This window comes from Hippoglossus hippoglossus, chromosome 13 (genome assembly GCF_009819705.1).
Source record: "Hippoglossus hippoglossus isolate fHipHip1 chromosome 13, fHipHip1.pri, whole genome shotgun sequence".
Lineage (NCBI taxonomy): Eukaryota > Metazoa > Chordata > Actinopteri > Pleuronectiformes > Pleuronectidae > Hippoglossus > Hippoglossus hippoglossus.
In genome coordinates, this window is record NC_047163.1 from 702,501 (window position 1) to 725,000 (window position 22,500).

The window sequence follows — 22,500 nt, forward strand, 5'->3', positions numbered from 1 at the left end:
ATCAGTTTGGTTTGAATCAGTTATTTGATGATATAAAAACAGGCTGAGACGTGATGATTGACAGCTGAGACTGACTGTGTGTGTGTGTGTGTGTGTGTGTGTGTGTGTGTGTGTGTGTGTGTGTGTGTGTGTGTGTGTGTGTTTGTGGGCTCAGTTTTCATATGTTTTGTCTACAGCAGACAGTTAGTTGTGTTTTATTGATTCTCGGATCAAATCCACACGATTCAGGACTGAAGTGACCTGCTGCCAGAAACCTGAGACACACACACACACACACACACACACACACACACACACACACACACACACACACACACACACACACACACACACACACACACACACACACACACACACACACACACACACACACACACACACAGACAACACACTCACAAACACAGCATCCTAGTGGAGGTTTGTTAAGATTTCAGTTTGTTTCTACTTATCATCCAAACACTGTCTGACTGTGTGGATCAATCTGTATATAAAGATGATCAGTGACTGTATATAAAGAGGATCAGTGACTGTATATAAAGAGGATCAGTGACTGTATATAAAGAGGATCAGTGACTGTATATAAAGAGGATCAGTGACTGTATATAAAGAGGATCAGTGACTGTATATAAAGATGATCAGTGACTGTATATAAAGAGGATCAGTGACTGTATATAAAGAGGATCAGTGACTGTATATAAAGATGATCAGTGACTGTATATAAAGAGGATCAGTGACTGTATATAAAGACCATCAGTGACTGTATATAAAGAGGATCAGTGACTGTATATAAAGAGGATCAGTGACTGTATATAAAGACCATCAGTGACTGTATATAAAGAGGATCAGTGACTGTATATAAAGATGATCAGTGACTGTATATAAAGAGGATCAGTGACTGTATATAAAGACCATCAGTGACTGTATATAAAGAGGATCAGTGACTGTATATAAAGAGGATCAGTGACTGTATATAAAGACCATCAGTGACTGTATATAAAGAGGATCAGTGACTGTATATAAAGAGGATCAGTGACTGTATATAAAGAGGATCAGTGACTGTATATAAAGATGATCAGTGACTGTATATAAAGACCATCAGTGACTGTATATAAAGAGGATCAGTGACTGTATATAAAGAGGATCAGTGACTATATATAAAGACCATCAGTGACTGTATATAAAGAGGATCAGTGACTGTATATAAAGAGGATCAGTGACTGTATATAAAGATGATCAGTGACTGTATATAAAGACCATCAGTGACTGTATATAAAGATGATCAGTGACTGTATATAAAGATGATCAGTGACTGTATATAAAGAGGATCAGTGACTGTATATAAAGAGGATCAGCGACTGTATATAAAGAGGATCAGCGACTGTATATAAAGATGATCAGTGACTGTATATAAAGAGGATCACCGACTGTATATAAAGAGGATCAGTGACTGTATATAAAGACGATCAGCGACTGTATATAAAGATCATCAGTGACTGTATATAAAGAGGATCAGTGACTGTATATAAAGAGGATCAGTGACTGTATATAAAGACCATCAGTGACTGTATATAAAGAGGATCAGTGACTGTATATAAAGAGGATCAGTGACTGTATATAAAGAGGATCAGTGACTGTATATAAAGAGGATCAGTGACTATATATAAAGACCATCAGTGACTGTATATAAAGAGGATCAGTGACTGTATATAAAGAGGATCAGTGACTGTATATAAAGATGATCAGTGACTGTATATAAAGACCATCAGTGACTGTATATAAATATGATCAGTGACTGTATATAAAGATGATCAGTGACTGTATATAAAGAGGATCAGTGACTGTATATAAAGAGGATCAGCGACTGTATATAAAGAGGATCAGCGACTGTATATAAAGAGGATCAGCGACTGTATATAAAGATCATCAGTGACTGTATATAAAGAGGATCAGCGACTGTATATAAAGATCATCAGTGACTGTATATAAAGAGGATCAGTGACAGTATATAAAGAGGATCAGTGACTGTATATAAAGAGGATCAGTGACTGTATATAAAGAGGATCAGTGACTGTATATAAAGACCATCAGTGACAGTATATAAAGAGGATCAGTGACAGTATATAAAGAGGATCAGTGACTGTATATAAAGAGGATCAGTGACTATATATAAAGACCATCAGTGACTGTATATAAAGAGGATCAGTGACTGTATATAAAGAGGATCAGTGACTGTATATAAAGAGGATCAGTGACTGTATATAAAGAGGATCAGTGACTGTATATAAAGATGATCAGTGACTGTATATAAAGAGGATCAGTGACTGTATATAAAGAGGATCAGTGACTGTATATAAAGATGATCAGTGACTGTATATAAAGACCATCAGTGACTGTATATAAAGATGATCAGTGACTGTATATAAAGAGGATCAGTGACTGTATATAAAGATGATCAGTGACTGTATATAAAGAGGATCAGTGACTGTATATAAAGAGGATCAGTGACAGTATATAAAGAGGATCAGTGACTGTATATAAAGAGGATCAGTGACTATATATAAAGACCATCAGTGACTGTATATAAAGAGGATCAGTGACTGTATATAAAGAGGATCAGTGACTGTATATAAAGAGGATCAGTGACTGTATATAAAGAGGATCAGTGACTGTATATAAAGATGATCAGTGACTGTATATAAAGAGGATCAGTGACTGTATATAAAGAGGATCAGCGACTGTATATAAAGAGGATCAGCGACTGTATATAAAGATCATCAGTGACTGTATATAAAGAGGATCAGTGACTGTATATAAAGACGATCAGTGACTGTATATAAAGAGGATCAGTGACTGTATATAAAGAGGATCAGTGACTGTATATAAAGAGGATCAGTGACTGTATATAAAGAGGATCAGTGACTGTATATGAAGATGATCAGTGACTGTATATAAAGACCATCAGTGACTGTATATAAAGAGGATCAGTGACTGTATATAAAGACGATCAGTGACTGTATATAAAGAGGATCAGTGACTGTATATAAAGACGATCAGTGACTGTATATAAAGAGGATCAGTGACTGTATATAAAGACGATCAGTGACTGTATATAAAGAGGATCAGTGACTGTATATAAAGATGATCAGTGACAGTATATAAAGAGGATCAGTGACTGTATATAAAGAGGATCAGTGACTATATATAAAGACCATCAGTGACTGTATATAAAGAGGATCAGTGACTGTATATAAAGAGGATCAGTGACTGTATATAAAGATGATCAGTGACTGTATATAAAGAGGATCAGTGACTGTATATAAAGATGATCAGTGACTGTATATAAAGATGATCAGTGACTGTATATTAAGAGGATCAGTGACTGTATATAAAGATGATCAGTGACTGTATATAAAGAGGATCAGCGACTGTATATAAAGACCATCAGCGACTGTATATGAAGACCATCAGTGACTGTATATAAAGACCATCAGTGACTGTATATGAAGATGATCAGTGACTGTATATAAAGAGGATCAGTGACTGTATATAAAGATGATCAGTGAGTGTATATAAAGAGGATCAGCGACTGTATATAAAGAGGATCAGTGACTGTATATAAAGAGGATCAGTGACTGTATATAAAGAGGATCAGTGACTGTATATAAAGAGGATCAGTGACTGTATATAAAGAGGATCAGTGACTGTATATAAAGAGGATCAGTGACTGTATATAAAGAGGATCAGTGACTGTATATAAAGACCATCAGTGACAGTATATAAAGATGATCAGTGACTGTATATATAGATGATCAGTGACTGTATATATAGATGATCAGTGACTGTATATAAAGAGGATCAGCGACTGTATATATAGATGATCAGTGACTGTATATAAAGAGGATCAGTGACTGTATATAAAGATGATCAGTGACTGTATATAAAGACCATCAGTGACAGTATATAAAGATGATCAGTGACTGTATATAAAGAGGATCAGTGACTGTATATAAAGAGGATCAGTGACTGTATATAAAGAGGATCAGTGACTGTATATAAAGAGGATCAGCGACTGTATATAAAGAGGATCAGCGACTGTATATAAAGAGGATCAGCGACTGTATATATAGATGATCAGTGACTGTATATAAAGAGGATCAGTGACTGTATATAAAGACCATCAGTGACAGTATATAAAGATGATCAGTGACTGTATATATAGATGATCAGTGACTGTATATAAAGAGGATCAGTGACTGTATATAAAGATCATCAGTGACTGTATATAAAGACCATCAGTGACTGTATATAAAGACCATCAGTGACTGTATATAAAGATGATCAGTGACTGTATATAAAGAGGATCAGCGACTGTATATATAGATGATCAGTGACTGTATATAAAGAGGATCAGTGACTGTATATAAAGATCATCAGTGACTGTATATAAAGACCATCAGTGACAGTATATAAAGATGATCAGTGACTGTATATAAAGATGATCAGTGACTGTATATATAGATGATCAGTGACTGTATATAAAGAGGATCAGTGACTGTATATAAAGATCATCAGTGACTGTATATAAAGAGGATCAGTGACTGTATATAAAGATCATCAGTGACTGTATATAAAGATCATCAGTGACTGTATATAAAGATGATCAGTGACTGTATATAAAGAGGATCAGTGACTGTATATAAAGATCATCAGTGACTGTATATAAAGAGGATCAGTGACTGTATATAAAGAGGATCAGTGACTGTATATAAAGACCATCAGTGACAGTATATAAAGATGATCAGTGACTGTATATATAGATGATCAGTGACTGTATATATAGATGATCAGTGACTGTATATAAAGAGGATCAGCGACTGTATATATAGATGATCAGTGACTGTATATAAAGAGGATCAGTGACTGTATATAAAGATGATCAGTGACTGTATATAAAGACCATCAGTGACAGTATATAAAGATGATCAGTGACTGTATATAAAGAGGATCAGTGACTGTATATAAAGAGGATCAGTGACTGTATATAAAGAGGATCAGTGACTGTATATAAAGAGGATCAGCGACTGTATATAAAGAGGATCAGCGACTGTATATAAAGAGGATCAGCGACTGTATATATAGATGATCAGTGACTGTATATAAAGAGGATCAGTGACTGTATATAAAGACCATCAGTGACAGTATATAAAGATGATCAGTGACTGTATATATAGATGATCAGTGACTGTATATAAAGAGGATCAGTGACTGTATATAAAGATCATCAGTGACTGTATATAAAGACCATCAGTGACTGTATATAAAGACCATCAGTGACTGTATATAAAGATGATCAGTGACTGTATATAAAGAGGATCAGCGACTGTATATATAGATGATCAGTGACTGTATATAAAGAGGATCAGTGACTGTATATAAAGATCATCAGTGACTGTATATAAAGACCATCAGTGACAGTATATAAAGATGATCAGTGACTGTATATAAAGATGATCAGTGACTGTATATATAGATGATCAGTGACTGTATATAAAGAGGATCAGTGACTGTATATAAAGATCATCAGTGACTGTATATAAAGAGGATCAGTGACTGTATATAAAGATCATCAGTGACTGTATATAAAGATCATCAGTGACTGTATATAAAGATGATCAGTGACTGTATATAAAGAGGATCAGTGACTGTATATAAAGATCATCAGTGACTGTATATAAAGACCATCAGTGACAGTATATAAAGATGATCAGTGACTGTATATAAAGATGATCAGTGACTGTATATATAGATGATCAGTGACTGTATATAAAGAGGATCAGTGACTGTATATAAAGATGATCAGTGACTGTATATAAAGATGATCAGTGACTGTATATAAAGACCATCAGTGACTGTATATAAAGAGGATCAGTGACTGTATATAAAGATGATCAGTGACTGTATATAAAGACCATCAGTGACTGTATATAAAGATGATCAGTGACTGTATATAAAGACCATCAGTGACTGTATATAAAGAGGATCAGTGACTGTATATAAAGAGGATCAGTGACTGTATATAAAGAGGATCAGTGACTGTATATAAAGAGGATCAGTGACTGTATATATAGATGATCAGTGACTGTATATAAAGATGATCACTGACTGTATATAAAGATGATCAGTGACTGTATATAAAGATGATCAGTGACTGTATATAAAGAGGATCAGTGACTATATATAAAGACCATCAGTGACTGTATATAAAGAGGATCAGTGACTGTATATAAAGAGGATCAGTGACTGTATATAAAGATGATCAGTGACTGTATATATAGATGATCAGTGACTGTATATAAAGATGATCAGTGACTGTATATAAAGATGATCAGTGACTGTATATAAAGATGATCAGTGACTGTATATAAAGAGGATCAGTGACTATATATAAAGACCATCAGTGACTGTATATAAAGAGGATCAGTGACTGTATATAAAGAGGATCAGTGACTGTATATAAAGAGGATCAGTGACTGTATATAAAGACCATCAGTGACTGTATATAAAGAGGATCAGTGACTGTATATAAAGAGGATCAGTGACTGTATATAAAGATGATCAGTGACTGTATATAAAGACCATCAGTGACTGTATATAAAGACCATCAGTGACTGTATATAAAGACCATCGGTGACTGTATATAAAGATGATCAGTGACTGTATATAAAGATGATCAGTGACTGTATATAAAGACCATCAGTGACTGTATATAAAGATGATCAGTGACTGTATATAAAGAGGATCAGTGACTGTATATAAAGATGATCAGTGACTGTATATAAAGACCATCAGTGACAGTATATAAAGAGGATCAGTGACTGTATATAAAGAGGATCAGTGACTATATATAAAGACCATCAGTGACTGTATATAAAGAGGATCAGTGACTGTATATAAAGAGGATCAGTGACTGTATATAAAGATGATCAGTGACTGTATATAAAGAGGATCAGTGACTGTATATAAAGAGGATCAGTGACTGTATATAAAGATGATCAGTGACTGTATATAAAGACCATCAGTGACTGTATATAAAGACCATCAGTGACTGTATATAAAGACCATCGGTGACTGTATATAAAGATGATCAGTGACTGTATATAAAGACCATCAGTGACTGTATATAAAGACCATCAGTGACTGTATATAAAGACGATCAGTGACTGTATATAAAGAGGATCAGTGACTGTATATAAAGAGGATCAGTGACTGTATATAAAGATGATCAGTGACTGTATATAAAGACCATCAGTGACTGTATATAAAGACAATCAGTGACTGTATATAAAGATGATCAGTGACTGTATATAAAGACCATCAGTGACTGTATATAAAGATGATCAGTGACTGTATATAAAGAGGATCAGTGACTGTATATAAAGACCATCAGTGACTGTATATAAAGATGATCAGTGACTGTATATAAAGAGGATCAGTGACTGTATATAAAGAGGATCAGTGACTGTATATAAAGACCATCAGTGACTGTATATAAAGATGATCAGTGACTGTATATAAAGAGGATCAGTGACTGTATATAAAGATGATCAGTGACTCTATATAAAGACCATCAGTGACTGTATATAAAGACCATCAGTGACTGTATATAAATATGATCAGTGACTGTATATAAAGACCATCAGTGACTGTATATAAAGAGGATCAGTGACTGTATATAAAGATGATCAGTGACTGTATATAAAGATGATCAGTGACTGTATATAAAGAGGATCAGTGACTGTATATAAAGATGATCAGTGACTGTATATAAAGAGGATCAGTGACTGTATATAAAGATGATCAGTGACTGTATATAAAGATGATCAGTGACTGTATATAAAGATGATCAGTGACTCTATATAAAGACCATCAGTGACTGTATATAAAGACCATCAGTGACTGTATATAAATATGATCAGTGACTGTATATAAAGAGGATCAGTGACTGTATATAAAGACCATCAGTGACTGTATATAAAGACCATCAGTGACTGTATATAAAGAGGATCAGTGACTGTATATAAAGATGATCAGTGACTGTATATAAAGATGATCAGTGACTGTATATAAAGAGGATCAGTGACTGTATATAAAGAGGATCAGTGACTGTATATAAAGATGATCAGTGACTGTATATAAAGAGGATCAGTGACTGTATATAAAGACCATCAGTGACTGTATATAAAGAGGATCAGTGACTGTATATAAAGATGATCAGTGACTGTATATAAAGATGATCAGTGACTGTATATACAGACTCAGTCATGTCCTGAGACGACCAGCAGGTGGAGTCACACTAGTCACACTTTTCACCCGGGAAGCTACGCGTTCTTAGTTCAATGTTGTAAATGGTAGAATAAGTTACTATAGATATGATGTCATGTGGTTCTAGTGATTTCATGTCAGTGTTTCGTGCACGTGGATGACGAGGTGACTCTGCTGGACCAGGCTGCAGGAAGCAGCTGAGGACAGATCAGGTGAGCCTGGTTCAGAGTCACATACACAACTGGTGCTGGTCTTTAAAACCAAGTCTCAGGAGGTGCAGGAGCACGTGGACGATCACAGGAGGACCAGGTGGCTTGTAGAACTCAACCATGATCACAGACTGAGGCTGCACGGGCAGGGGTGGTTCCTCATCAGGGTTCCGGGCCGGGCCGGGCTCTTTCTGGTGATGACAACCATACAACGGACAGTTTTGTTCTTAACCCTCAACAAGAGTAAAACTACTAAAAAACTATTAACAGGGGAAAAGAACGTAGAAACTTAAGAGTCCCACGTGAGGATCCCTCTCCATAAAAAGGAAGGGCCCAGCAGTTTCTGCTGGCGTCTCGTTCCCTCATGTGTCTCCTTGTTCCCTCATCACTTCAACACTGACTCCAGGTACAGACCTGTTGTCATAACTTACTAACAATCAAAGCAAAGTATTGCACATAATACATAATGCATTAAATTATATATGCAATAATTTGAATGTGGAAGAACTCCATACTGCACATTCATCGTCTTGGTAGTGCACTGTTTAATCCAAAACCATATTCAAATACATAGTTGAATATCCACAGAAAATAAGGACACAAACTTTGTTCATAAGTAACACTTCCTCTACGATAATGCCATACTTTTATGTTTCCTGTCATTTTATTAGGGACGGACGAGCCTGAAGGACACAGCTGTGCTGACCGTGTTCTGTCTCTTATGGCAAAGAAGGAAAATAAAACACTGGGTTTATATCTAAAGTGTCTCAAATCAGAAAGTTAAAGATGAACACTGTTCTTTTTTTAAATCAACCATAATGGGGGACATCAGGTCAGGGACATCCTTTACAGAAGAAACTCAATAAAGGATGTTTTATACTGAAATCACTATGTCACATCTGTATGATAACATGGAACAAAGGAGCAACACCTCAGATTAAAGACAGTCTGTAAATACTTTTTACAGATACTGTACAATACAATAATAATAATTATAATACTTTTGACACATGTAATATCAGCTGTGTTAAGCAGCCAAGACTGGTACTTAGTTTATTCTGTGTTCAGCAGGTGGAAGCGCCACAGATCATCTCAGCCAGAACAATAAAGAAATAAACATATTGTACAAATCTATAAAATGTCTTTCTACCTCATCTGTAATATTCAAGGTGATAATCTCTCACAGTGCTGTTGATAACCGTCCACATCAAGTCCCTCGTCTTCCATCAGTGTGAAAACAATTCAAATGTAGAATAAATATCAGAACTGTTTACAACAGCAGTGTGTGGAGATTATAATCACATCTAAACTGTCATATAATTACACATCTGCACTGGTCATCAGACATTTCTTCAGTGAAATCTTCATCATGAATTCACTGCGTACAAATCAAACTAGAATGACTGGAGCACTAAATGTGTTTTTCTATTCATCTAGATCTGTGATGACTTCTTTCTTCTCATCCTCCAACCAGGTTTACAAACAGATACAAAACAGAAGTGAAACCTCATTAATGGAACCAATGAATTACACAAGTTACATAATAATGAATCAGCAGCACCACTGAGGCTCATAAAGTCTATTATTATTATTCAGAACACTGAACAGTCATTGTATTTATATTTAATCACAAATTAGAAAGATCAACAGAGTCTTAATGTTCACCAAGTTTCCAGAGACTCCACGTCACGTGGCAGTTTGCTGATTCAGCGTCATGCTGAAAGTGTTTCCAGTGCTGCAGCGTTAGCATGGCGCCTCGCACCACTCAGGATAATCGATGCTAATTCGTTAGCATGCGGCTAATGGACACAGTTATGGATGGGGGGGGGATTGGCCCAGCTGACAGTAGTTGGTCAATTAACGGTGCCTGGATTCAAGAGGCAGCAGCAGAGGGAACAAGGAGACACATGAGGGAACGAGCTGCGAAGCAGGAAGTGCTGGGCCCTTTCCTTTTAGGGAGACGGATCCTCACGTGTCTCTGAGGTTTCTACCTTCTTTACCTGTTAATAGCTTCTTAGTAGTTTGACTCTTGTTGAGGGTTCAGAACAGAGGAGGTCTCACCTTGTTAAAGACCATGAGACAAACTGGCATCACAAATAGAAGTGTGTGTGTGTGTGGATCAGGGTCGTAGTGGAACAGGGTCGTAGTGGATCAGGATCGTAGTGGAACAGGGTCGTAGTGGATCAGGATCGTAGTGGAACAGGGTCGTAGTGGTCTGGTACTCTGGTTGTTTTTCCTCTTCCTCTCTGTCACACCCTGAAGCCTCCTGGTGTCTTGGTGTCCTGCTGCCCCCTGCTGGTCAGACCCAGGACAGACACTGCAGTGACAGTGAAGCTCCTGAATTCTCCCAGATTAAAACGAAGATCAGATTAAATGATGTTGAGAATAACTTCAATCTGAAGTAGAACAATGTAAAGAGGAGCACTGAGGTGAAGACAGAAACACGTGGAGCTGAATGAACATTACTGCAGCTCAGCTCTTTGAAATATTCATCATCACCGTCACCAGAGTTTAAAAGCTCTGTGATGGAGCTGCAAACTGACCTTATACATGTATCTATACATTATCAATAAACATTTATCTATGACCTTTTATCAATACATTATCATTATATTTATCAATACATTTATTTATATACATCTTTTAATCTATTGCCAATCCCAGTTCAGCACGTCACAGGCCTGACACAGAGGCTGTCTACAAAGACCATCAGTGTCAGCGCCATCTTGGGGTTTGAAACCAGAAGTAACCATGTCTGGAGCAGCAGTGGGTGGAGCCTGACTGAGAGCTCGAGGACACCTCAGCCCTACGACACCTGCCACCTGCCCCCATTGGATGGTTCTAGCTGTCAGTCACTCTGTGGTACCCCCCCCCCCCCCCCCCCCCCAACACATCCGGTGCTTTATGGTCTGTTTGACTCTAAATGATCATAATTCACTAAATGAACATCAGCTGTTTGAAGAAGACTTGAAACTAGAGACTGAGACAGAAACTCCTGAATGTTTACTGACGTTATAAAGTGAGAAGTCACTTTCTATAGACTTCTATAGAAACCACCAGAGGAGTCGCCCCCTGCTGGTTATTAGGGATAATACAGGTTTCAGACACTTGAGCATTGGCTTCACTTTCTGGACAGTCTTTTTTTTTTAAACAGATTTTAGTTGTGAGTCTGTTTGCCCCACACACACACACACACACACACACGCACACACACGCACACACACACACACACACACACACACAAACTCTCTCTGCCTCTCTCACTCTCTGATATAAATAGTGTTCAGGTTCCACTCTCAGAATAACTTGTCTCCGCTTACTGCAGGATCACATTCACACACAGACCTGAATCCAGACCTGGACCTGTAGTACTTATTGTGTTTTTATGTTTTATGTTCCTTGTATGCACCTATATCAAGGCAAATTCCAGGTAGGTGTAAACCTACTTGGCAATAAATACTTCTGATTCTGATTCTGACTCAGAGACTCAGAGACTCAGTGACTCAGAGACTCAGAGACTCAGTCTTCATAGAAACACATTGACGTTCCTCTCAGACGAGTCTGAAATCATTCGACTCGTCACTTGAAGACTTTTCACAGACGATCAGAACCTCCTGTGATTATTGATTACTGAATGAATGATATTTGTTACTTTCTGCATTCCTCATGTTGGCCCCTGGGGGTCCTCGTTGTGGTTATTGCTGTGGTTCTCGTCACGGTTCCCATTGACGGGTTCTCCTGTTCCTCTGTGGGCGAAACACTGTTCGCTTGTGACTCCCACTGACGAATCCAGTGACAGAAGTAAACTGTCACACCAGCAGAGGTCAGGCTGTGTGTGAGACAGGACGGAGACACTCTGAGGACAGGAGTCCTCTCTGTCTTCTGTCCACGCGCTGGTGACTGTGATGTCACAGCTCTCATGTGTGGTCACATGGGACTGGAGCCCTCACATTGATGAGCTTCCTCATCCACTGATTGACGGACTCTGATCTCTGGACGATGACCCGGTACTGCAGCCTGCTCCGTCGCCTCCTGTCCGGAGACAGAAAAGGAAAGGAGGCGGGCGAGGAGGAGGGCGGCGCTCAGAGAGAGAGCGGTAAACAGGGTGAGTCCGACCCACCACCTGGCGTTCTCCATAGTGTTTAACTCAGGTGTGTTTTTACTGATTTAACTTCAGACTTTGTCTCATTGTCGGATCTATTAATAAAACTGTGAGGTGTGAACGTCATGTTCACACGGAACATAAAACACACACAGCAACAAATCAACTGAGATGGTGGTGATGGACGACAAGGGTCTGAGAAACAATTACAAAGCATTTGATTAATTTGTAAAATCAAAATAGTTATTAATAATTGTGTTTGCAAATTAATATGTGAATCTAAAAATAAACTCAATCACAAACCAATTTATTGTTGGATTTTTTAACGAGCTGTAAAAGTGTCATGGAAACAGAGGCTAGAGGAGAGTGTGGAGGCTAACAGAGAGACTGACAGGACAGGTCAACTCTTGCTAGCCTCTATTATTAGCAAACAGGACGGGCTATTAGCAGATGTTAGCAGGAGAGCTAACAGGAAATCCTAACAGAAGCTTACAGTGGAGGCTAACATTAGAGGCTAACGGTAAAAGCTAACATCTACTGTTAACAGGACAAGGTTAATAACAGGATAAGCTAAGTCTAGAGGCTAATAAAGAAGCTAACATGAGAAGCTAAGCCTAGAGGCTAATAAAGAAGAAGCTAAATGCAGCTGACAGCAAAAGGGAAACGCAGCAGTAAAATGGAAATGATGAAGAGACCCCTATTGGCAGAAAAAGACATACTGTACATTCAAGAAGTGATTCACAAACAATTTAACAATACAAGAAACTCAATTAACATGAAGTCTGCAAACAAGAAAACCTGAGTAAGTTTTGTTGTCACGGTCGAGTGTTGCCATTTATAGTTTCACCAACACTTTTAGCTCCGCGACGTGACAGAAACACAAGACACAACACCCTGTGTGTGTGTGTGTGTCCTTGACAGTGATGTCTCAGGTTTATTTACAGTGTATTTCTGTCTGAGCAGCTGTGAGCCTCCTCAGTCTCTCAGCTCGTCCTATGTTCCTTTAGTTCGGAGTCTCCATAGAAACAGAATGTGAGTGACAGTTAGTCCCGTCTCTGTCGCCCTCTGCTGATCATCTCCACTCACTGACAGGAGATATGATAAATACAGTCATGGTGAATAAAGTCCGAGAGGTCCTCACCTGTAAACGTCCCATAGAGACACAAAACGTCACAGATCTACCACAAAGACAAAAAGAATTGTTACGACTTCAGAGAGAAAAACTAAGTACAAAGGTATGAATGACCACATGACTCAAATATCAGTGTGTCATTAAAGATTCAAAACACTGTTTCAACATTAACCTTTAATGACTGTGTGTGTGTCTGTGTGTGTGTGTGTTTGTGTGCCTCTGTGTCTTTGTGTGCATGTGTATTTTTAAATGCTGCTTGTTGTTTTTCAGAATGATGAATTATTCAGAAACTGAAGCTAATTTAGTGATTCAACATCAAACATTTAAAACACACACACACACACACACACACATACACACATACACAGCCTTCATAAACCTGTGTGTGTGTGTGTGTGTGTGTGTGTGTGTGTGTGTGTGTGTGTGTGTGTGTGTGTGTGTGTGTGTGATAAGAAGATTACAAACTAAAGAAGCAGAAATCACATCACAACTGCAGTTATTGTAGTAATTAGTAGTAGTAATAGTAGTATTAGTAGAAGTAGCAGTTATACGAGAATTTGTAGTATTGGTATCAGTGGTAGTATTTGCAGTTGTATCACTATTTTTAGTTGTATTGGTATAAGTATTATTTGCAGTATGAATAGTTTGTAGTAACATGTGAACCATTGTGAACAGCAGTGTGAACTGCAGTGTTTCTGGTATCCAGCAGATGGCGCTGTGTCTCCAGTTTTAAAGTGGCTGCATCTGATTGGTTTAAACTTCATCATACAGCCACACAATGTTATTTATTGTGTGTTTTGTATGTTTGTTTATGTGTTTGTTATTTTGTGTCAGTGTGCTGTGTGTTAGTTTATGTGTTTGTTGTTGTGTGTCTGTTTGTTGTGTTGTTTGTGTGGTTGTGATGCAGTGAGTCTCTTTGTTAGGTTTGAACATCCAGTTGTCGTTCTCTCTGCCGCCCACATGCTGCTGTGTTTCTTCTTCTATTTGGGTTTTTCTGCAGCGTGTCAATGCGTCATATTCTGTGTGTGTGTGTGTGTGTGTGTGTGTGTGTGTGTGTGTGTGTGTGTGTGTGGGTTTATAATCTGAATGAATAGATGAAGAACAATGATGGCGACACTGAACATGTAAATATGTAAAGCGTCAGTAAATTTAGGGACTATTTTCTGCAGCAGCAGAATCCAGTACAGTGGAATCAGGACGACACGAGAAGATGCTGCGAGATTACAATATTTGTTATGTCTCATCACATAAAGTTATCGAAAATACAGAGTAGTCTGAGCAGCGACAAACTCAAACAACGTGAATAAAGATGACGACAGGAAGTAAAATTGGATCATATGGAAAATGATACAGCAAATAAAGACTTCTTCTTCTTCTTCTTCTTCTTCTTCTTCTTCTTCTTCTTCTTCTCTGTGATACAGTGCACTGTTGCCTCCCATTGGTGTTGAAATCCACTATAAAAAGGGTGTTTTACCTGTAACATTGATCTTGTGTTTGACTGATGTTTTAAGACGATGTTCTAATTAATGTGTCGGATAAATCACAACAGTTTAATGTCATAAATTTAAAAAACTCATGAACGTTAACCAGCATTTATTTACGTAAAAAACTTTTTATTTAAATGAAAAAACATCTTTTACTTTTCGAAAATGTTTTGTTCATCAGCTTATGTTTATACCAAACACCACTATTGGTAGTGTGTGTGTGTGTGTGTGTGTGTGTGTGTGTGTGTGTGTGTGTGTGTGTGTGTGTGTGTGTGTGTGTGTGTCTCTCTGTCTGTCTGTCTGTCTGTACATTTTTTCATGGTCGTCTCGCTGACATTCTTCTGCCCTCTGATGAGACAGTTTGTCTATTGATTAGGAAACACACCTGAACTGTATACACACACACACACACACACACACACACACACACTGGAGTTACGAGAGTCAAGGACTGAAGGGCAGGAAATCCACCGTGGTGGCATCACAATCGATCCCACATCTCATTAACACCCAGCAGTGTGTGTGTGTGTGTGTGTGTGTGTGTGTGTGTGTGTGTGTGTGTGTGTGTGTGTGTGTGTGTGTGTGTGTGTGTGTGATATTATGAAGTTATCAGACTGACAGTTTAGTTTTCTAGAGTCTGTGACACCAGGTCAGACAGGTGTGATTATACAGATGCGGTCAGATTTCAAACCTTCAGCCTGAAACTTTGCTGCACTTCTTCTAACATAATGTTGGGTGATCCTCTGAGGAAGTGACATCATGCACAGCTGATGAAGATGTTTCTGTTCTTCGTCGCCATCTCTGCTCTCGGTCCCACAGAGCAGATACGAGGACGCAAATACACGACGGTAATTAAAGAAACTGACCTGGTTTGTTTCTGCGGGTGTGGAGGCCTACATCCAGCGTGATGGTGCACAGACACGGGCCCAGTTAGTGAAGGCGAAGATGTTAATCCTGTTCAGTCTGGTTCAGGATCCCTGAAACCTGCCGGACTCGCCGGCCTCGGGCCCAGAAACAGACGGGTTAGAAGTGGAGGATTATTTCTTAACAGCATCAAAGTTTGTGACACCGTTCATCAGATCGGACGCAGAACCTAATGACCTCATCACGAGCGCACATCTTGATGAGGTAGACGACAGAAGCCTGGACTTTCTGCAAAAAGAAAGACATTTGTAAATATGATGGTTTTTATTGTAATTTTTAAAATGATGGTGTAAGCAACAATCTCCCGAAGTGGTGAGGGGGCGCCAGCAGGGGGCGTCAGTTGTTTCTTTAAAGCAAAACAGTGAGCGTCCACTTTTAGAACGTCTCTGGTCAAGGAAGTAAGTTTCTCATTCTCTTTCTCCATCGACGTTTCAGAAAAACCCTTTTGAAAAGATTCTTAATCCTGGAACCAGGTCGACGAGCTCGAGATGAATCGAGACCAAAACACGTGATTCAAAAAAAGTAAAAGTACAAGACTGTGAACATAATTATTTTAAGAGTGGAGACATTACACAGTAAGGGGCCATCAGGGGCATCAGGAGTATCAGGGGTATCAGGGGTATCAGGAGTATCAGGGGTATCAGGAGTATCAGGAGTATCAGGACCATCAGGAGTATCAGGAGTATCAGGGGTATCAGGAATATCAGGAGTATCAGGACCATCAGGAGTATCAGGGGTATCAGGAGTATCAGGGGTATCAGGAGTATCAAGGGCATCAGGAGTATCAGGAGTATCAGGGGTATCAGGAGCATCAGGAGTATCAGGGGTATCAGGAGTATCAGGAGTATCAGGACCATCAGGAGTATCAGGGGTATCAGGAGTATCAGGGGTATCAGGAGTATCAAGGGCATCAGGAGTATCAGGAGTATCAGGGGTATCAGGAGCATCAGGAGTATCAGGGGTATCAGGGGTATCAGGAGTATCAGGGGTATCAGGAGTATCAGGAGTATCAGGGGTATCAGGAGTATCAGGAGTATCAGGAGCATCAGGAGTATCAGGGGTATCAGGGGTATCAGGAGTATCAGGGGTATCAGGAGTATCAGGGGTATCAGGAGTATCAGGGGTATCAGGAGTATCAGGAGTAACAGGGGTATCAGGAGTATCAAGGGCATCAGGAGTATCAGGAGTATCAGGACCATCAGGAGTATCAGGAGCATCAGGAGTATCAGGGGTATCAGGAGTATCAAGGGCATCAGGAGTATCAGGAGTATCAGGACCATCAGGAGTATCAGGGGTATCAGGAGTATCAGGAGTATCAGGGGTATCAGGAGTATCAGGAGTATCAGGGGCATCAGGGGTATCAGGGGCATCAGGAGTATCAGGACCATCAGGAGTATCAGGGGTATCAGGAGTATCAGGAGTATCAGGGGTATCAGGAGTATCAGGGGCATCAGGGGTATCAGGAGTATCAGGGGTATCAGGGGCTATCAGGAGTATCAGGGGTATCAGGAGTATCAGGGGTATCAGGGGTATCAGGATTATCAGGGGTATCAGGGGTATCAGGAGTATCAGGGGTATCAGGGGTATCAGGAGTATCAGGGGTATCAGGAGTATCAGGGGCATCAGGGGTATCAGGAGTATCAGGGGCATCAGGAGTATCAGGACCATCAGGGGTATCAGGAGTATCAGGGGTATCAGGGGTATCAGGGGCATCAGGGGTATCAGGGGCATCAGGGGCATCAGGAGTATCAGGAGCATCAGGGGTATCAGAGGTATCAGGAGCATCAGGGGTATCAGGAGTATCAGGGGCATCAGGGGTATCAGGAGTATCAGGGGCATCAGGGGTATCAGGAGTATCAGGGGCATCAGGAGTATCAGGGGTATCAGGAGTATCAGGGGCATCAGGGGTATCAGGAGTATCAGGAGTATCAGGGGCATCAGGGGTATCAGGAGTATCAGGGGCATCAGGAGTATCAGGACCATCAGGGGTATCAGGGGTATCAGGAGTATCAGGGGTATCAGGAGTATCAGGGGTATCAGGGGCATCAGGAGTATCAGGGGTATCAGGAGTATCAGGAGTATCAGGGGCATCAGGGGTATCAGGGGTATCAGGAGTATCAGGGGTATCAGGGGCATCAGGGGTATCAGGAGTATCAGGGGTATCAGGAGTATCAGGGGCATCAGGGGTATCAGGGGTATCAGGGGCATCAGGGGTATCAGGGGTATCAGGAGTATCAGGGGTATCAGGAGTATCAGGAGTATCAGGGGTATCAGCAGTATCAGGGGTATCAGGAGTATCAGGAGTATCAGGGGTATCAGGGGTATCAGGGGCATCAGGAGTATCAGGGGTATCAGGGGCATCAGGGGTATCAGGAGTATCAGGAGTATCAGGAGTATCAGGGGCATCAGGGGCATCAGGGGCGGAGCCTCTGGGTTTTGTCTGGATCTGAATCGGACTCTTGACGTGTGTGTGAAGAGAAGTGAACCACATGTGAGAGCAGCTGTGGCGTGTGAGCGTGTTTCAGGAGCAAAGTGATGTGGGAGCAACATCAAACATGGAGCAGAATATTTTTAGGAGCTTCTTCTCCACCTCCACCTCGTGTCTCTCTCTCCCTCTCTCCTCTCTTTGACTGCCCCTCTCTCGCGGCTGCTCTCTTTTCTCTCTCCTCTTCTCGTCTCTCAGCCTCTCGCCACATGCAGCAGCTCTCAGGCTGTGAGGAAGACGAGTAGGATGAAGAGGCTCAGACGGGAGAACACATCGACTCGGTTTTCTCTTCTCCTCTCTGAAGGATTCTTGTGCCGCTCTGGGATTATTTTGAACTTTGCTGAACGCTGTCACTCTTGTCGTCTCTGAAAGTTGGACGGACGAGCGAGAGGGCGACGCTGTCCTGTCGTTTTCCACACGGAGACATGAAGACGCATCATGAAGACATGGACGGCAGCTTCTGCAGCCACGTGCTTCCATCAGAGACTCTGACATGATACATGTCTTTTTCTTTCAAACCAGGAATCATCCTCAAACTTCAAACTTATCCATCGATCAACTATCAGAACATTGACAATGAAATGATGAGTGATTCATTGTTTCATCTTCGCTCCTGAATAAATAGAACTCCTACCTCTTCTCAAGGTCCTTTTTTAACTGGATCACATGGTCGTCATGGAACTGAAAACATCACAGACTTCTCCACGTCTTCTTTGATGATTGTGAAGTTCCAAGGTTTGTAGTGACTGAAGCTTTGTTGCTTCCTCCGGTGGAAACTGAAGCTACAGGATGTGAACGATCAAACACGTCCAACTTGATCCTCGTGTCCTGATTCGTCTGAAGACAACACTTTTTATAACTTTCAAGATTTTGTGTGTGTGATGAGACAAAAGTAAATAAAACACAGGGATTTTAGTTTATTGCGTTTGCGTAAGTGAAAGTTTTGGAAGCACGGACACATGAACATCAGTCAGCTGCTTCTTGTTCTGGAGCCGTTTCTCATCATGAAGTCATTTAAACCAGAAAAAACGTCTCCTCTGACTCTCGCTGGATTCCACCAACCTGACGGACATGTCTTCTGATCTGAACTAAAACGTGAACATCCTCAGATATTTTGTCCTCGGTGGCTTCGTCCACCTCTCGGGGAGATGGCCGCGGCCATCGCCAGCTCCCTGATCCGACAGAGGCGTCAGGCCCGCGAGTCAAACAGTGAGAAGGTCACCACCAACAAGAGACGCTCGAGTCCCAGTAAAGACCCGAGGTCTGTGTGCGAGAGACACATCTTCAGCGTCTTCAGCAAAGTTCGCTTCTGCAGTGGAAAGAAAAGACCTGTTCGTCGAAAACCAGGTGGGTTCAGATGGTTCAAGTCCGACACAGAAGAAAAGTCTGACCACTTTGAGATGTTGTGTAGTTGTGTTGACACTGAGTTTGTCTTTGTAGAAGATTTGTTGCACTTGTTGAATTTGTTTCTGTTGAGCTGTTTTTCACACATGAACTCCACAATTTGTCCCAAAAATTGTGTCCAGACTTTCTGCGTATGTGCAGACTTTGTCCTGTGAAGCAGCAGCAGCAGGTTGTCGGGTCCGACTCGTTCAAACAGGAACATGTGGGAACATCCAGGCGAGGGGCGGAGCCTGTAGAGCAGCAGGGGCGGAGCCTGTAGAGCAGCAGGAGGCCGGACATGACGTATAAACTCTGCTGTGGAAAGATCAGTGTTGTTGTTTACAGCTCATCCACACCGGCATCGGCCCTCATCACCAAAAGATCTGGAACCTCCTCGTGTTTCCAAGTTGACGTCTTCGTCTTCTACGTGTGCGGCTCCTCTTCTTCATCCTGAGATCTTTGTGTTCTTCCAGTTTCACGTCCGTCACGTGTTAGAAACCTCATCAACACGTCCACTCGCTCTCTGGGAAGCTTCCACACATTGTCCTGCTGTTTCCTCACATGGACTCACTCTGACATGTTGCACACATTTTACCAGGAGGCTGCAGGAGAAGATCCAGAAAACGTCCAGAGACACTGACTCAGACATTTGTTCTCACATAGAGAACCTGCAGAACGTGTGAGGAACACGTCAGGAACATGTCAGGAACACGTCAAGAACACGTCAGAAACATTTCAGGAACATTTGAGGAACACGTCAAGAACACGTCAGGAACATTTCAGGAACACGTCAGGAACACGTCCGGAACATGTCAGGAACACGTCAGTAACACATCAGTAACACGTCAGTAACACGTCAGGAACATGTCAGGAACACGTCAGTAACACATCAGGAACACGTCAGGAACATGTCAGGAACATGTCAGTAACACATCAGGAACACGTCAGGAACATGTCAGGAACACGTCAGTAACACGTCAGGAACACGTCAGGAACATGTCAGGAACATGTCAGTAACACATCAGGAACACGTCAGGAACATGTCAGGAACACGTCAGTAACACATCAGGAACACGTCAGGAACATGTCAGGAACATGTCAGTAACACATCAGGAACACGTCAGGAACATGTCAGGAACACGTCAGTAACACGTCAGGAACACGTCAGTAACACATCAGGAACACATCAGGAACACGTCAGGAACACGTCAGTAACACATTAGGAACACGTCAGGAACACATCAGGAACACGTCAGTAACACATCAGGAACATGTCAGGAACACGTCAGTAACACGTCAGGAACACATCAGGAACACGTCAGGAACACGTCAGTAACACATTAGGAACACATCAGGAACACGTCAGTAACACATCAGGAACATGTCAGGAACACGTCAGTAACACGTCAGGAACATGTCAGGAACACGTCAGGAACATGGTATTAGATTAGTCAGGAAATCAGCTCCTGCAGAATCCAGCCTGTAGTTCAAAACGCTGCATAATTTCCATCAATGATTTAAATAATTTATGGCTCCATCGTGTGGATGCAGCTTCTGCAGTGACGCCGTCAGCAGACTTTTCCCTCTGGAGACTTTTCACTTCATCAACTAAGAGAAACAGATTCGAGAACCAGATAAAAGTCGACCGGGACTCGAGCGGCGTTTCCTCCCGAGGACGCGTTTAACAGCGCGTCAGACGAATTGCAACATTTACACATTTATGAGTGTGCATCTCTCATAAGCCGACATCCCGCTGCTGCGACCACAGCTTCATGTTTTTCTTGGCAACCCAACAAACAGCTTCTTGAAGGAACCATTCTACAGCTGCTGCTTGATCAGCTCCTCCCAGTTTGCAGCCTCAGTAACTTATTCACTCAGGAGTTTTTAGAAGAACAACGAAGCACCTCAGTGTAGTTTCACCTCTCGGGACCTGGACAACATGTCACTGTGTCGTTTTCTGAGACCTCGGCTATTTAGTTTTAAAACTAAAATAATCTTCATCCACACTCACACGTCACATGATCGTCCACGTCCACTGGTCATGTGGTGTAAACAGGAAGTAGATGTCTCCTCTGCAGCTGGTTGCTTAGTAACAGAAACTCTGTGAAGGAGGAGCAGTGAAGGTGAAGAGCAGGGACGACGAGGTGGAACTGTAACTGACAGGAAGTGTTAGCTTTGTGTTCACCGCTGGTCGTCGAGTCACGTGACTGATGAGAACCAATCAGGAAGAGAACGTGGGCGTCATCGTTTACAAACGTCTGAGCTGCTGGTTGATTTATGATTGATGGAGGTGGAAACCTTTAGGTCGAGTCATCTGATTGGACAGTGACCAATCAGAGAAAAGTACATTGTAATTAGAACATCGGCGTTTACAGAAGTGGAAAACGTCTGTAACCATAGCAACAGTGATGTTTTTAAACTAAAATGTGTCGGTGTAGACGGAGCCTCTCTCTCTCTCT

General features: G+C 40.9%; 1 protein-coding gene across 4 annotated transcripts in view; it reads left to right on the top strand.

Moving 5' to 3' along the window:
• LOC117772487 (fibroblast growth factor 12-like) overlaps nucleotides 1-22,500 on the top strand; it is a 36,111-nt gene that overhangs the window by 2,446 nt on the left and 11,165 nt on the right. Inside the window, exons 1-2 of one of the 4 annotated variants that reach the window (XM_034603660.1) lie at nucleotides 12,092-12,618; nucleotides 13,124-13,153. The exons of 1 other annotated variant lie outside the window; for it this stretch is intronic. In XM_034603660.1, coding sequence (XP_034459551.1) covers nucleotides 12,531-12,618; nucleotides 13,124-13,153 — 118 coding nt within the window. In that variant the 5' untranslated portion in view covers nucleotides 12,092-12,530. Of the gene's footprint in view, nucleotides 1-12,091; nucleotides 12,637-13,123; nucleotides 13,154-19,361; nucleotides 20,006-22,500 lie in introns of those variants that run through there. 2 more of the 4 variants (XM_034603661.1, XM_034603659.1) reach the window with 2 other exon arrangements.